General features: G+C 40.6%; 1 protein-coding gene across 1 annotated transcript in view; it reads right to left on the bottom strand.

The window, feature by feature from the left end:
• Window positions 1–18,015, bottom strand: part of tyw1 (tRNA-yW synthesizing protein 1 homolog (S. cerevisiae)) — a 244,943-nt gene that overhangs the window by 150,620 nt on the left and 76,308 nt on the right. The window contains exon 8 of the mRNA XM_060943676.1: window positions 9,525–9,657. Coding sequence (XP_060799659.1) covers window positions 9,525–9,657 — 133 coding nt within the window. The remainder of the gene's footprint in view (window positions 1–9,524; window positions 9,658–18,015) is intronic.

Genomic DNA, 18,015 nt, shown 5'->3' with positions numbered 1-18,015 from the left:
TAAAAGCTTGCCCAGCAATATGGACACAAACAAATCTGCAGTTGTAATGACGTCACATGAAAGTCCTCTGTATCCGACTAAAAATTAGCTCCAACTTGGAAAAAATAAATTAAAAAAATTTGCAGCCCAGTGGCTCAGAAACACTGACTTGTTAAATTGCACAAGATTACCACTGTAATGTTTGCATGATGTTTACAACTGAAAAATATGAATGAGGTTCATTCTTGAAGAACAACATGGCGAGTGGTAAGAGAAAGAAACCTGCTATAGAGGCAAATTGTGCAGCTTTCTTTCTATTATTCTTGCAAAGCACATCAGTTCTTCAATTACTGATCCACAAACAACACTTTATGGATACTATGTGTATCCATACTTTTATGTGCTGTGACAAGTCCCAAAGTAGCTCACTTCTCTCTCATACACTTTAATATTCCATCTAATGAAGCCTGCTGGTCTTGCTTATGTTCTACATTAAAGAGCAAAACAGGGAAAGATGCTGAACAAGCACTTCTTAAACATAACCTATACAAATTCAGAAGTTTCTCTCTGTAAAAGTGTTGAAGAAATTGCTCTAACAAGCAGTTGGAAAGTCAAAAGTCCCTCCCACGCCAGGACCTGGTCTTCCCAGGCAGTCTTCCGTCCCAGTAATAGCCAGCTCTTGAGGCGCATTGAGCAGCGCCAATCTCTATTTCTATAGCCCTCGGCCTCTTACCTATACAGCTAGGGTCACGGGGTGGGGGGGGGGGTGTCCTCTGGTAATCACAAGAGTTTGACACCTCACTCGCATGTGTATTGCAGTGTGCCTTGCCAGATGGCAGTAGGTACCATTTTTATGATGGTCTTTTGTATAACCCGACTGCAAGTAGAACTCATGATCTCCCAGTTGAGAGGCGGACACGCTAACCACTAGGCCAACTCACAGTCAAAGCAGTGAGAAAGTGCTGATTAATTTTCTATAACAGCACAACTCTGATAATACTTTGACCAACCCTGTGATATTTTCTGATGAACTTAGTTGGTTCTATTTCTCAAAAGGTAAAATACATTAGTAATAAATTAGTTAATTAAATGAAATAAATTAGTAATATAAATTGTCATGACTCTGACCTGGTCCTGATGCATGTCTAGACAGTAGCGCCAGCTGTAATGCAAATTATATTCATGTGCTTGATGCAACACGTTTTTGTTTCTATATTACTATAGCACAGCTACATCACTTGTTTGGTAGATACACAACATAACTGAAGATAAATAAAAACTGGATAAAAATTGTATTGTTATTTAACATAGGAAAATGGGTGTAACTGACAGCATTGTGAAGTTTTCTGTCAGGTGATGTAATAGTGAACAAAGAGGGGAAAAAAGGGGCTGATGACAAATCTGCTAAAGCTGAAGTGATGACAGGAACTACAAGGATGAGTCAAAGGAAAACCTGGAAAGTGTGTGGTTTAAGGTATGTGGGGTTTTGTTTAAGTATTTTATTAAGACCTGGAAGACACTGCATAGGACAAAATGCCCCAAAAAAAAAATGATTTTGAGACACCCATTTCCAATAAACAATGCAACATAAAAATTAAGCTTTTCATTTGAATGCCTTTGTAATGTGAGCAGAATGTGGTTTTGTGTTGTCTTGTTGAAATCTCCCTGGAAAAGACGTTGTCTTGAAGGCAGCAGATGTTCCTCCAAAATCTCAGTGTACTTTTCTGCATTAATGCTCCATCACAGAAGTGTAAGTTACCTTTGCCAAGGGCATTGACAACCCCATACCATGACACACCCTGGCTTTTGGACTTGTTCCTGGTAACAGTCTGTATGGTCCTTTTCCTCTCTGGTCTGGCACACACAGCGTCCATTTCTTCCAAAAAAGACCTGGAATACTGATTGATCTGACCACAATACACATTCCTACTGTGTGATGGTCCATCCCAGACACCTCCAAGCCCAGAGAAGTCGATGGCGCTTCTGGACTAGGGGTTACACAGACTATCAACCAGTCGACTTTACTGCTCTGTGATGACGCTTTATGCTTGACGTCAACTAGTTGCTGATCATGTGATGGTACAATCTGTGGATGTCCAAAGTGAGGACACTGTCGATAACCAAAGTGAGCCAGTAACTGGGGGAAAAGGGAAAGAAAAAAAAAAAGCCAAGCTTGAGCAAGATTTTGGGCCACTCTATCAAAGTGGAAGGAAAGTGGGACACCACTGCACCATAACCAAAGAATTTTGTGATCATTTCTTCGCGCCATATAGTCCCACCATGGAGAACCTACTGCTGTGGTGGGCCCACAACCAGGACAGATTTCTCCATTTGATCAAGCTATGCAAAAACTACTTGGCTGTCCCAGTCACCAGCACCCCAAGCAAGAGAATTTTTTCCATTAGGCGAATGCAGGCATCTTCATCCAGCCCATGTTGATGCCCTTGTCTTCTTAAGCCAGTATCTCACTGGGCTGTGACAGCTTGCGACAAATTGCGAACATCATTCATGAGTGTGTTTCAAAAGTGTCTTGAAACATTCGCGGGGCTTCTCAATTTCCTCGCATGAGTCGAAAAATGTCGCTCCATCGTTGCTGAAATTTTGAACATGTTCAAAAAATTTGTGCGACAAAATTTCTCTCAAAATAGCTGCAAATGCATCGCTGATGTCGCAAAGCCGTCGCGAACCCTTCAAGTCAGTTTCCATGAGGCTTCCTCTACTTCCCTGCCTGCCGAGGGAAAGCCGGGCTGAGACAGCCTGCGACTAGTTGGAGACACAACAATCGCGGTAAAATATGCGAATATCAATTCAGTATGATTCCAAGTGAAAATTGTCACTAATTCACATATTTTATCGCAATTGTTGTGTCTCCAACTAGTCGCGGGCTGTCGCAGCCCAGTGAGATACTACCCTTACACAAAAACCAGGATCAAAAAGCAAAAACTGTGACTGAGCAGGACTATAACTGCAACAAGTAGGCTGACAGGCGGGATCTTGCATGAGTATTGTCCCCAAGTGTTATGCCTATAATTCTTCTTTTGCACTTAAATGCAAGTATTATTGTAGTGTAGCTACTAGAATTACTTAAATGCTCAATTTTGTTTTTAAGTCGAGGCTCTTGAATTCGATTTGCAAACGTGTTCACAGAACTTCAAACTGATTTCAGTTTGAGCATTATAGATTGGTTGTTTTCAATATTTCATTTGTGTGTCAAGGCTGCTGTATTGTATTATGAAATCTTTTAAAAGATCAAGTGTTGTGGCAAAGTTTTCTTGGTTCTCTTTCTGTTTCTCCATCAATGGTGTACACACAAACAACCTGCTCAATTAATCTTCTTGACTTCTGGTTGGAACCTGGCCTGTTTGTGGCCATTAAGTAGCAATGATAATGTGTAGATTATGTGTACTTTCTACCGTATTGAAATTCATGTAGTTCATTTAATTCAAATTAGCGTAAAATACTTATTAAACCAGATTGCTAGTTAAATTTACTTACTTTTTTTTTTTTAGAACAATCATTGGTGCCAAGTAAACTAATTTTTTTTACTCAGATTCTTTGCATGGAAATTGTTACTACATTTCACGCCAATATTTTTAGTGTCATAAATGTAAGTATAAACAGATAAAATATGTCGCCATGACAGTAACTCTGCTTCACATTGGGCCAACATCATTCCACACCATCATTAATTATTTTCCAACAACAGTACACTCTATCATCTGTTATTCTTTACATAGCAAACAGAATGACATTAAACAAAAGTTACAACATTATGTTAGCTAGCTACCAAAATCATGATGGATGAATGACACTACTGGAGTGTTTGTAATGGAACAAACAAGTAGAAGTCAGGGATGAGAATGAAAAATATTTAAAAAGTCTGAAAAAACCAGGGCGGGGCCCATGGCCCAGGGGGGCGGGGCCCATAGCCCAAGGGGGCGGGGCCCATGGCCCGGGGGGCGGGGCCCATGGCCCGGGGGGCGGGGCCCATGGCCCGGGGGGCGGGGCTAATTATTTTTGGCTATTTATTTATTTTTTTTAACCCCAAAACCATTAATTTTATCAGCAAAAAGTTGCAATGTATTTGGAAATAAATTCCCCTTCTTGGTGGACTCCCAGGTGAAAATGATTAATATGGTACAAGAGACTTGTTTTTAATCAATTCACATTTGATGATTTCAAAAAATCAATGCACCTTTTAATATAAACGAGCTCTACAGTATTATATTTCTGCATTTTTGCTATTCATGTCTTTGAATACTCTAATCCTTTACAATGAAGTGCAAACCAGAAAAAAGTTCTGTCATATAATTCTCTGAAGCTTTTTTCTGATGTTATCATGGTAGCAGGAGGTCTTGCATATTAAGCAGGCAACATTCAACATCACTCATCACTTCCCTTTCAACTGTTGTGTGTACTAGCTAGGTTTTATCTGGACAGGATGTTGTGTAATGTAATGCATATACCATATGGTCAATTTGAAGATCGAGATGGTGATTTTGAGTTAAAGAACAGGCATGTACAATGGGCATTACAAATTGGAAAAAATTTTTTAAATCAAAAACTATAAGTTCATCTCGGCCTTAAAAAATGTGGGCAGACGCTCCCGCGCGGCACATGCCAGCAATTCCCCCATGAAATGAGCAATAAGTAGGAGAGTTATACACGGTATCATACCTAACATTTTATCAGAAATATAGACATGATACTATGATTCTCCCCAACATGCTACATTAGACAAGCTAACCTCATTTATAAAAAGATACACACTTATATATGACGTGTATTTGATATATATGATGTATATTCATACATTGTTACTTTACGGAAATCTTCAATAAGTTTGGTCTTTTCATGACAGCCTGTTGTAGACCTATAATGCACATGAACTGACACTCCTCACCTCAACATGTCCTTTACAATCATTTAAGCCACCATGGGCAATGCTGAAATCAATGCTGCAAACAGTACATCGCGCGAAACTGTCATTTTCTACCCTTATTAGACAGGGAGAGTCTTTTGTGTAATCTGAGCTGAAGTGGGTTTTGTACTTTGGTTTTTGGGGCGCGCGCTCTCTCTCTGCTATGCCGGTCCTGTAGGCTGCACTGACTCAACTGAAAGCTTTAGTCCTCGAGAAAAGGGATAAAAGCCCGCCCACACTGAAAGCTGATTGGCTTATTTTGCTGAGTAACCCAATCAGGATGTTCTTTGTCTGGCATGCACTACATGAACAGGCACACAGGCAGTGTTGCCACATTGGGTGGTTTTAAGTGCATTTTGGCAGGTTTTGAACATATTTTGGGATGGAAAACGTCAGCAATATCTGGCAACACTGCACACAGTCTCCCTCGCGCGCGCACATTCTAAGATGTGTGATGCAGACCTTAATGTTGCGCGCGCACGCTCTTGCTCACTTCTATCAATATGCAGGAGACTCCCGGAAGTTCTGGGAGACTTGGGATGTCTGTGTTATAAGGTGACCACAGATCGTTAATCATACCCCCCCGAAAATTTCTCAACGGATTTACATCGATCTCAAAAATGATCATTTTGGTCTGAAAAAGTCGGAAATCCGCCGATCGGCCGAAAATTCTCATCCCTGAGAAGTCGACAGCAATGCCTCCGCCGCTAACAAGTCTCGGACTTCTCGTTACTAATTTGTATGCCTGAAATACCCTTCAAACAGGAAGGAAATTATTGAAGAAAAAAGGATTTCAGACATTTGACCTTGCTGCGCCCTTCATCCAGGAACACAGTGCAGGGTTTCCCATACATAGACCATTGTGTGGCGCAGCGCCACACAATGGATTCCTATCGCCACACAATCAGACTCGCAATTTTGAAAAAAAAAAAATTCCGTTGCGTAACGTTCCGTTCATTCATAGTGCTCTTTCTTCTCGTTCACGTGCGCGCGCACACACCCACACAGACAGAGAAAGAGAGTGAGACAGAGAGGCGTGTACACAGGCCTGCCGTTGCGCATATACCCGGACTGCAAGTAGGCCTGTTAGGCTAATTAAAAATAACGCAGCCTTCCCGATTCGCCTTCCGACCCCTTATTTTAAAAGGTAGCCTACGTCGTGCTCGTGATGAGCTTTATCATAGCCTTCTTGGCTTCCAGGAAACGGACATCCCTGAGTCAGGCTATAAACCAATTTTGATGCATACAGTAGCAGCTTGACGCAAGGAACCGGCCTTATTGCATTATCCTGTTTATCCCGCTTCAGCATTCATGCAAGTTATTAATAATGGCTTGACATTCACAATAAATAAGGATTTCCCACTAGCCTAAATAAAATGTTATACTCGTGGGGATGCCTAGTTGATGTTATCTGAAGCATAAAATCTGAATATTTTAAGAAACATCTTTATTAGCTTTATTGGCGAAGTAGATAAACCATCAATGCATCACTGATATGCACACACACTGGCAGCTGATTCGCCCACTCCTCCTCTCCACGCATACTGCTCGAGGGCTAGCAAGAGGAAAACCCAATGCTGCGTGATATTTAGCACAGAGAAGACGGTCAACGATATCTGGAGTCTACCAAAGGTTAGTATGATGTACTGTGCTCAAACACACCTACCCAGTATGTAACTCAGAAAAGGTAGCCTTATGCTAGCTTCATGAACTGCTAGCCTTATAACATTATCAATATTGAACATCCAGCTGTCAGCCTAGAACGTTGGAAACGCAGCAAACAATGTGATAAAGATAAAATGCGGTAGTTGAGATAGGCTACTGTAGGATGCCCATAGGCTAATAATAACTTCGTATTTATCTGACTATTATAATTTCATTGACTCTCAAATGTTTGCTGCTTTAACCCAGATGAGTATTGAACCTCCAGCTTGTTTTTTACAATTTATTCCTTGAATGTCAACTAAAGAATGATTGAAAGATTGCCACCAAAAAGGCAAAAAACTAAGATAAAAACTAAACTTTAACTTCAATTTTGGTGAGTAATTTTCATAAATTTAAAAGACAGGTTTTCCACCAACATCAAGCCCAGCAAACTAATGGCCTGCCCTGTAATGTAAAGTTGGGTCGAGGAATGAAACCAGGCAGGGTTCTGGTAAAAATTGTTTTAGCTGTCTTCTCTTAAAGAACTTAAAAGAATTTAGATTGAACTGAATAATCTCAAATGTTTCTTGTAGCTTTAAAATAGTCCCAGCAGGTGATTCTGAAGAAAACTACTGTGTGTTTGAACACCGCCCGCTGTAAACACTTTGCATACACCCCAATGACCGACTCCACCGACCACCACGACACCACCGTGCACGATTCCCTCGTCGGTACAGTGGAGCACCACAAATTGCTACCTGGTCTGTGGGAAACACTGCAGTGGTGTGTTGAGAGAGATACTGCAAGCTGTGCTATTGATTGGTGCAGCACTGGTTCATGAGCTGAGCCACTGTACAAAACAGGAGAGAGTTTTACTCTATACTATAGTGCAAAAGGTGCAGCGCCAAGCCCACTTTATTAATATTCTCTGTTAGAAATAGCATGCAAAGTAAGGAAAATTGTCAGCAGGCTGAAAACTAAAGTAGGCTGCACACTGGTAGAAAAAGAAAATGGCCTGTACAATTATCATCAGAACCCCAGATTTTTTTTTTTGGGGGGGGGGGGATACATGAAACCTTTTCAATTTATAGATCACCTATAACAAGAATAACTCTTTTAATCAAGAAAGAAATAGCACATGTACTGCCTGCAGATTAGATCAATCTATTGTTGGGTCAGTTTCAACTCTGAAAACATAGCCAAAATGTAAATATGTTGGACAAGAATATATTTAAACAGTTGTGAAAAGTGTTTTATTTCTATGTTCTGTCCACTTCCATACTTAGGCCCTGTCCACACGGCAACGGATTCAGGTGAATCTGATAAAAATTTTTATCATTTCGGCCTGGCGTCCACACGACACCGGCATTTTGAGTGCCCCAAAACAAAATCTTTTGAGAACGGGTTCCAGAGTGGAAAAATCTGGCAACGGAGCCATTGCGAAGTCGTCTGGATGAGTAGAACGGATTTGTTTACGATGACGTCACAACCACATGTGCTTCACGCTGGGTAGAAGTGTAACGAACTCGATGCGAGTTGTCAACAAATCCTATAACTTGGTTCATGAAACACGCTTACAAAATATTTTCACTGTGAATATTTATTGTGTAATGGTGCAAAGTGAGAGAGAGAGAGAGAGAGAGAGAGAGAGAATAGCCCTTAGTGCAGAGTCAATCCCGCCAGCAAAAATAGGGGAAAAAAAAAGGAGCGATCTCACCTCTTCAGATGTTGGTTTAAGTCCGACAGTACATTCCTCAAAAAGGGCGTAGAAGAATAAAGTAATCCATCAACGTGTAGCATTCAATTTATTCCGGACCATTAAAGAATTCTGGAGGATATCAGAATGTTGGCGTACCGGCTTCCATCTACCCCCGTTCATTCCTCTTTCCGCATCTCCATTCAAAAAACGAGCACGTGATTTAAAGGGACTATATCCCTAGGATAGGGAGTGAGAAAGTGTGTGTGTGACAGTCACTGTGCGCATGCGCATTTATGCGCATGCGTCTGCTTCTATTGTTCTGGTGTCTCCGATGGGACCGTCTTACAGCGCACCTAGAGGTGTGGCATGTGTATTGCATCGTTTTCAGCAAGCGTTGCGTTGCCATATGGACCTGAAATTTAACTGATCCGTTGCCCATGTGGACGCGATATTTAAAAAAAAAAAAATCTCGTTGCCGTTGTCGTGTGGATGTAGCCTTAGAAAAGCATGTGTTTCAACATTTATATTAGTGTGTTTTATAAATCGGATTAATAAGCCTTCATAATAGACCACTTTTTTTTTTTTACTGTTTTTTCCTCTTTGTAGTATCGCTGAAACTTAGATAGACTTTGGAAATAGCATCTGTTATGTTAACATAGCTTTGGCAATATGACACCGTACTAAAATATGGGAATTTTTATCATATTTTAAATGATTTTTTAAATTTATTTTTTTATTACAAGCTCTATAAAATCCTCAACACAATCTTTCGGTCTTTTCAGTGATTAGGAATCACACACTACCTACTTTTTCATTTGTTTTTAACCAACTGCAATAAATTCAACTGAAAAAAATGCTTTTGTACCAATAAAAAACACCAGCTTCAGAAATTGCCAGCCAGCATTTTTTCTTGTGTGCGCACGCCATTGTGGTTGTTCTTTGATTTGCTGTTACACAGGAATTAGATCACAGACCTCAACTCAATTTATGGATCTTTTGTTTTAAAGCTTATACTTCAGCCTGAAACGAATCGGTTCCTACTTCCTGCAATAAATGTTTCTGAATTCTGTATTTTTAACAGCTATCAGCAGGATTCAGTCAGATTGGAGTCATTTAGTAACATTTCCTGGCTGTAATTTAGATTCCTCTCTCATGCCCTTCTTGCCTTTATATTCAATCACTTGAGCAGTGATACAGTAATGCGAGTGATCTGTCGCAGTTCAGTAATGATTGTGAACCGTGTTTGTATCTTCTTTTCACACTGTACACATGGAGCTGTACCTTGCTTAGTGAGCGCTTCTCTCAGTGCTGGAGTAATCATCTCCCTCCTCTCCTCCTCCTGACTTTCAGTCTTCATCAATCCATTCAGTTTGGACAGTCTTCCCAGCTGAGACGGGGCCTCCTCCACTTGTTTCTGTAGCACAACACACACCCCGAGTCACACATGCCCTCCAATACTAATAACAGACATGTACTGTACTGAATTGAAGATTATAGTGACATGAGACTAATTAACGTCATAGTGATATCTGTATTAGTAAAGGCGTAAGTGCTGGTAAGATACAGATACTTTAATATGTTTAATACACAGATAACGTTTGACAAGGAACAGAAATAAGGAAAACAACGTGGGTTTGAATGTAACAAGTACAAGTAGCAGCCTGGTGAGTTTCCATAATTAATTACTATTCCAAGAAGCAGGTCATTGCAGTTTTTACTTCCTAATGTACAGTGGCATGCAAAAGTTTGGGCACCCTTACTGAAAATGTCTGTTACTGTGAATAGTTAAGTGAGCAGAAGATGAACTGATCACCAAAAGGCATAAGGGTAAAGATGGCACATTTCTTTAATATTTTCCGCAAGATTACATTTTTATTTCCATCATTTACAGGCATAAAATACCAAAAAATGAAAAGGACCTGAAGCAAAAGTTTGGGCACCTGACATGGTCAGTACTTAGTAACACCCCCTTTGGCAAGTATCACAGCTTGTAAACACTTTTTGTAGCCAGCAAATAATCTTTCAGTTCTTACCTGGGGGATTTTCACACATTAGTCCTTGCAAAAGGCTTCCAGTTCTACAAGTTTCTTGGGCTGTCTTGCATGCACTGCTCTTTTGAGATCTATCCACAGATTTTCAATGATGTTTAGGTCAGGGGACTGTGAGGGCCCGGGCAAAACCTTCAGCTTGTGCCTCTTGAGGTTTTCCATTGTAGATTTTGAGGTATGTTTTGGATCATCATCTTATTGTAGGACCCATCCCCTTTTTAACTTGAACTTTTTTACAGATGGTGTGATGTTTGCTTCCAGAATTTGCTGGTATTTATTCAAATCCATGCTTCCCTCGATCAATGAAATGTGCCCTGTGCCACTGGCTGCAACACAACCCCAAAGCATGATCGATCCACACCCATGCTTCAGAGTTGGAGAGGTGTTCTTTTCCTGGAATTTGGCACCCTTTTTTCTCCAAACATACCTTTGCACATTGTGGCCAAAAAGTTCTATTTTGATTTCATCAGTCCACAGGACTTGTTTTCAGAATGCATCAGGCTTGCTTAGATGTTCATTTGCAAACTTCAGACGCTGAATTTTGTGGCTCGGACGCAGGAAAGGTTTTCTTCTGATGACTCTCCCATGAAGGTCATATTTGTTCAGGTGTCGCTGCATAGTAGAACAGTGCACCACCACTCCAGGGTCTGCTAAATCTTTCTGAAGGTCTTTTGCAGTCAAACGGGTTTTTATTTGCCTTTCTAGCAATCCAACAAGCAGCTCTTTCAGAAAGTTTTCTTCATCTTCCAGACCTTACCTTGATCCACTGTTTCTGTTAACTGCCGTTTCTTAATAACATTATGATCTGAGGAAACAGCTACCTGAAAACACTTTGCTACATTCTTGTAGCCTTCTCCTGCTTTGTGAGCATCAATTATTTTATTTTTCAGAATACGAGGGAGTTGCTTAGAGGAACCCATGGCTTTTTATTTTAGGGACAAGTTTGAGGAGTCAGAGAATTTATACAGCTTTGAAATCTGCATCATCTGACCTTCCCTAACGAAGAATTTGAACAAGCCACAGCTCAATAAGCTAATTAAGGTCTGGAACCTTGGTAAAAGTTAACTGAGAACTCAAATGTATTGGGGTGCCCAAACTTTTGCATGGTGTTCCTTTTCTTTTTTCACCCTCCAATTGTATAGAATAAAAATAATACACAAATCTTGCAGAAAATGCTGAAAAGAAAATGTGTCATCTTTACCTTTATGCCTTTTGGTGATCAGTTCATCTTCTGCTCACTTAAAGTGCTGATGACACGTTTTTGACATCTTTGGCGATGTTTTATAACATAAAAAGTAATTCCCGATGATCCATATATTAATTCACGAAGGCACCTATTTTACAAGTTATGATAAAAAACGCGGCTATTTAGGCAAATTTGACGGGGCTGCAGCACCCAGGAGATGAATGAGGAGGAGGAGCTATATGACGTCAGCGAAAGAATCTTCCTCCTCACTTACCAGTTTGTTGTTGATGCGACAGGTGTTCAGTTTATCATTATTAGTATTTTATAGTTATTATGCCTTCGCGTTGTGTTGCCGGCTTTTGCTCCAAAACCCACAAGGATGGGGTAAGTTTATTCAAGTTTCCCAGAGATCCCGAGCTGCATATGAAGTGGGTGAAGCAAGTCAGGCGCACTCGTGACAAGTGGGAGCCCTCACCAACATCTGTCCTGTGCTCTGAACACTTCGATTTGGATTGTTTTGACACCCTTCCCAGCTTAAAGGAATCTCTTGGGTGTTCAGTTCAGCACAAACGTGTGTTGCTACCATCAGCAGTGCCTACAGTATTCCGGAGGGGGTCTACTAGTAGCTATGCCGGATCCAGCAGTCGCCTGGGACAAGGCGACTCCTCCAAAGACAGTCCTCCTGTCAGAACATGTGTTGAGAAACGACATAAGATAAAGGTACGTAGAGCTATAGAGTGCTCCGACATGATGCTAAAAATAGTAACCATGCGGTCTGCGTGGCCATCTTGGAAGTGACTCGCTCCAGAGCGCTCATAGAGTACACATCATAGAGTACACATTCATGATAATCATAAATGTAATCATAAAGTCGGCGTGATATCAGTCATGTATTTGCTTGTGAAAGCTTGCGGCTTTCTGCCGCCTAGCAATGAGAGGCAAAGGGTAAAGAGGGTAGGCTATCATAGATTCTATTTGGAAGAGATCAATACATGATTGCTTAAAAATTAGGTATTTTAACAATTTGCATCCGTTTTGTGATTATCGTGACACTTGTGTGTTATATAGAACTGTATGTCTTATCAGCACATCAAGGATCTTCCACCGGAGGCTTTAGCAAGTACTCGTAGCAACACTACACTTTACCCTTTGCCATACATTGTTAGGGAACGGTAGCAAGTACCCCGATGACCGACTTCAAGAATATGTAGAAAAAATTTAGAAATTATACTTTCCAAAAGTCATTTGAGCTTAGTGTATTGCATTTCCATTTATATTGTAGGTTCTTGCTGATGTTTTTGCGGAGTATGACGCAGCTACTGAATCAGAAGCTGCAGAGTTTGTATGTACTAGTTGTGAACATTCACATCATTATCAATCTCATTTATTTAAAATCAGATAAAATCATGCCATCATGATCACTGCTTAAAGTACCAGTATTTGGTTGTTCTTTTGTTCAGAACTGTGATGCCAGCTGCCAAGTAGACCGGCGTTTTCATGCGCCATTTCCACTGAGTAGAACAGCCAGTGAACCGCAGCGTGTTCTTCCGCTGACGTCACAACATGGCCGCGAGCCACGGACCCAGTTTTCTTGCGCTGTGCAATTAAAAGTTGGATATTCGCGTAACAACAGCTTCTTTTCACGTAATTATAACAGAAATCTAACATGTTTGCCATGTTGTATAGTTTACTTAAGAAATTGCATAGAGTCATGTTCGTGTCATCAGACCTTTAACTATTCACAGTAACAGACATTTTCAGTAAGGGTGCCCAAACTTTTGCATGCTACTGTATACTTAATTATCTCAGGACAAAAGATCGCATCAAAAAGTAATATTCTGTAATGAGGAAAGACAAGCAGACTATTATCCAGAGATGAAAGCTTGAATATTTTATAAAGGCTAATAAAGAGAGCAATCAGTAGTTCTGCTTCTGAAACTGATCAAGAGCCTTTTAAAAGATCGCTGATGTAAAAAGACACATTAAAACAAACCATTTGTTCACTCGGTAGGGCTTAGTCAGTTTACAGAAGACTGATTAGCACTTTATAGGCTGCTACAGAACCTGATATTACATTGAGAGAGGATGGTGCTACACTGATGATATTACAGTGGCATTAAACAGAGACTCCGTACCAACATCCTCAGCAGCTCTGTGTGGCCTCAGAAGAAGAAGAAACCTTTATTTGCCACATTCCCACTCAAGCACACTGAAACTCCTCCTATGTTTGAAATGAAAACACACTATGCACTTGAAAAACAAGGGTTTTTTTAACTAGTATGTATATTTAAATAAAATATGCATTATTGGACAGGTTCCCATATTAGGGATTATGACCCCATGTGTGGTCACTTGATTTATAAATGGGGGGGGGGGGGGTCATGAGAGAAAGTCTACATCTTATTTATTTAGAAAATTAAACATATTAAAGAGAGATTATGCGCACTAATATTTTTAAATCGTTACTGGGAGTCACATTCAAACAAGCCACATTTAGTCTTTTTCAATAGAAATAGCTAAATTTCCCCATCCATTTATGCTCGCGAAACAAACTAGCACTATGTCTTAAACTGCATACTTACATGTGCGATTTATTACACGTGACCGTTATTGAGCACAAACACTATCCGGTTGCCATATTTTAAAAACCTCTCAGGTACCCTTCTGTTTGTGTACGTGTCACCTGAATTTTCTAGATTAGTAAATTTGAGGAATTCTAAAACATGACATTAAAAATTAATGCACAGTGAAATCCTCTCTTTGTGTTTAACCCATCTTGGGATGCGAGCACACGTACCCAGAGCAATGGGCAGTGCCCAGGGAGCAATTGGGGGTTAGTTGCCTTACTCAAAGGCACTTCAGCCATTCCTGCTGGTCCAGGGAATTGAACCAGCAACCTTTTGATCCCAAAGCTGCTTCTCTAAACTTTAACCAATGGCTTTGCCCAATTAAATACACTTGAATGTAAGATCAGAGTTTCTGATTTGAGACACAGCTCACAACAACAGTCATACAGTGTCTTACAAAAAGTATTCATCCCCATTGGTGTTTGTCCTGTTTTGTCGTATTACAAGATGGAATTTAAATAGATTTTTGGAGGGTTAGCACCATTTGATTTACACAACATGCCTACCACTTTAAAGGTGCACATTGTTTTATTGTGACACAAACAATAATTAAGATGAAAAAATGGAAATCTGGAGTGTGCATAAGTATTCACCTCCTTTCATATGAAACCCCTAAATAAGAGCTGGTCCAACCAATTCACTTCATAAGTCACATAATTAGTTGATTAAGATCCACCTGTGTGCAATCAAAGTGTCACATGATCTGTCACATGATGTCTGGATAAATCAACCTGTTCTGGAAGGACCCTGACTCTGTAACACGACTAAACAAGCAACATGAAAACCAAGGAGCCTCCAAACAGGTCAGAGTTGGGTTATAAAAAATATCCCAAACTTTGAATATCCCAGGGAGCACCATTAAATCCATTATAGCAAAATGGAAATAATACGGCACCACTACAAACCTGACAAAAGAAGGCCCCGCCCACCAAAACTCACAGACCAGGCAAGGAGGGCATTAATCAGAGATGCAACAAAGACACCAAAGATAACAGTGAAGGAGCTGCAAAGATCCACAGTGGAGATGGGAGTATCTGTCTATAGGACCACTTTAAGCCGTACACTCCACAGAGTGGGGCTTTATGGAAGAGTGGCCAGAAAAAAAAAAAAAGTCATTGCTTAAGAAAAAACACATTTGGAGTTTTCCCAACAGCATGTAGTAGACTCCCCAAACACATGGAAGAAGATTCACTGGTTAAACGAGACTAAAATTGATCTTTTTGTCCATCATGGGAAATGTGTGGCACAAACCCATCGCCCTGAGAACACTATTCCTACTGTGAAGCAGGGTGGTGGCAGCATCATGCTGTGGGGATGTTTATCTGCAGGGACAGGAAAGCTGGTCAGAACTGAAGGAAAGATGGATGGCACATACAGGGCAATTCTGGAGGAAAACCTGTTTGAGTCGGCCAGCGGTTTGAGACTGGGACGAAGGTTCATGTTCCAGCAGGATAAATGACTCTAAACATGCTACTAAAGCTACACTGGAGTGGTTTAAAGGGAAACATTTAAATGTCTTGGAATGGCCGAGTCAAAGCCCAGACCTCAATCCAACTGGGAATCGGTGGCATAACTTGAAGATTGCTGTACACCAACGCAACCCATCTAACTTGGAGTTGGAGGAGTTTTGCCTTGAGGAATGGGCAAAAATCCCAGTGGCTAGATGTGCTGGGGTAACCAAGACATACCCCAAGGGACTTGCAGCTGTAATTGCAATAAAAGTTGGTTCTACAAAATATTGACTTTAGGGGGGTGAATACCTATGCAGACTCCAGATTTCTGTTTTTTCATCTTAATTATTGTTTGTGTCACAATAAAAAAAGCAATGTGCACCTTTAAAGGTGTAGGCATATTGTGTAAATCGAATGCTGCTAACCCTCCAAACACCCATTTTAATTCCAGCTTGTAATGCAACAAAACAGGACAAACACCAAGGGGGATGAATACTTTTGCAAGACGCTGTAACTACAGCAGAAGGGTTTAAAGAGAGCTCATGATCACTGAACATGTTATAGTTTGGCTTGGAAACTTGACAGACAAGCGATGCTTTGCCTCTGGTGTACCATCGATGAACACTGCATTTAACCCTCTAGATGTACATAAGGAAGGTGAGTGTGTGAACCCAGTGTTGCTTCGTCTGGTTCAAATGTTACAGCAGTGCGAAATTATCAACTATCAAATCAATTGTTAATCTGGAATTTGTGGTCACAGAAAATTCATGGGGTCGTTCGCCCAAAACATTTGGGAACCCCTGCGCTACCAGGTGGGGAAACCTCCACATCCCAAAACGTGCTGCACTACACCCATCAGCTGAGGTGTTATCTGGTTGACCTTGGAATGATTTTTACTTCGTAGATTAATTAGCAAAACAAAGTACAGCACAAAGCCGTCATTTACTCAGCCACCTTCTAGCATACACACAGAAAAATGACCCGAAGTAGACACAAATAATACCTTTTTCACACACTGAAGACAGAACACTACAGATTGTAGCCAAAATGTTGGCCAACAAATTGTTTCCCTTTGTTAAGCGCACACACACTTGGGTACTACATGATCACATCCTCATTTGTTTTTCTTCATCTGTATTAATGTGTGTTTAAGGCCCTGGTCACAGTATTGGTCCCACTCCAAAAAAATGTCATGTCTAAGCTCCTATTAGATCATGTTAGATATTTATCACCAAAAGCACATCCTAATCCTTGACTTGCAAGTGACGTCAAAACAAAATAGAAACCCGGATGTTGGCCATGTTGGTGGAGATACAAATGTGGGGTCAAGTGACATTCCATATAAATCAATCAATCAATCAATTATGGGTGTGCAACTCTTTGTTTTTCTGTTGCTTTAAGCGTTATTTTAGTGATGCCATATCTTTGTGCTGTATATGGTTGTGGTCACAACAGTACTCGTGACCGTGGCATGTTCCGATTTTTTAGAATTCCATCCGTGATTGGGAAAGAGGGCGAGGAAACTCTGAGGTTTAGTACTGAGAGGAGATGAGCACAGCCGAACAACATCGGCAGGGCTGATCTAACAGAGACTAAAACCAAAACAGCTCGTGTTTGCAGTAATCATTTTATCTCAGATGAGATTCAAAAGCTCTCTCAATAATACAGTGGGGCAAAAAAGTATTTAGTCAGTCACCAGTTGTGCAAGTTCTCCCACTTAAAAAGATGAGAGACGCCTGTAATTTTCATCATAGGTATACCGCAACTATGAGAGACAAAATGAGAGAAAAAAAAAATCCAGAAAATCACAGTGTCTGATTTTTAAAGAATTTATTTGCAAATTATGGTGGAAAATAAGTATTTGGTCAATAACAAAAGTTCATCTCAATACTTTGTTATATACCCTTTGTTGGCAATGACAGAGGTCAAACGTTTTCTGTAAGTCTTCACAAGGTTTTCACACACAGTTGCTGGTATTTTGGCCCATTCCTCCATGCAGATCTCCTCTAGAGCAGTGATGTTTTGGGGCTGTCGCTGGGCAACATGGACTTTCAACTCCCTCCAAAGATTTTCTATGGGGTTGAGATCTGGAGACTGGCTAGGCCACTCCAGGACCTTGAAATGCTTCTTACGAAGCCACTCCTTTGTTGCCCGGGTGGTGTGTTTGGGATCATTGTCATGCTGAAAGACCCAGCCACGTTTCATCTTCAATGCCCTTGCTGATGGAAGGAGGTTTTCACTCAAAATCTCATGATACATGGCCCCATTCATTCTTTCCTTTACACGGATCAGTCGTCCTGGTCCCTTTGCAGAAAAACAGCCCCAAAGCATGATGTTTCCACCCCCATGCTTCACAGTAGGTATGGTGTTCTTTGGATGCAACTCAGCATTCTTTCTCCTCCAAACACGACAAGTTGAGTTTTTACCAAAAAGTTCTATTTTGATTTTATCTGACCATAT

Source organism: Neoarius graeffei, chromosome 17 (assembly GCF_027579695.1).
Source record: "Neoarius graeffei isolate fNeoGra1 chromosome 17, fNeoGra1.pri, whole genome shotgun sequence".
Taxonomy (NCBI): Eukaryota; Metazoa; Chordata; class Actinopteri; order Siluriformes; family Ariidae; genus Neoarius; species Neoarius graeffei.
This window is presented reverse-complemented; position numbering and strand designations above follow the sequence as displayed.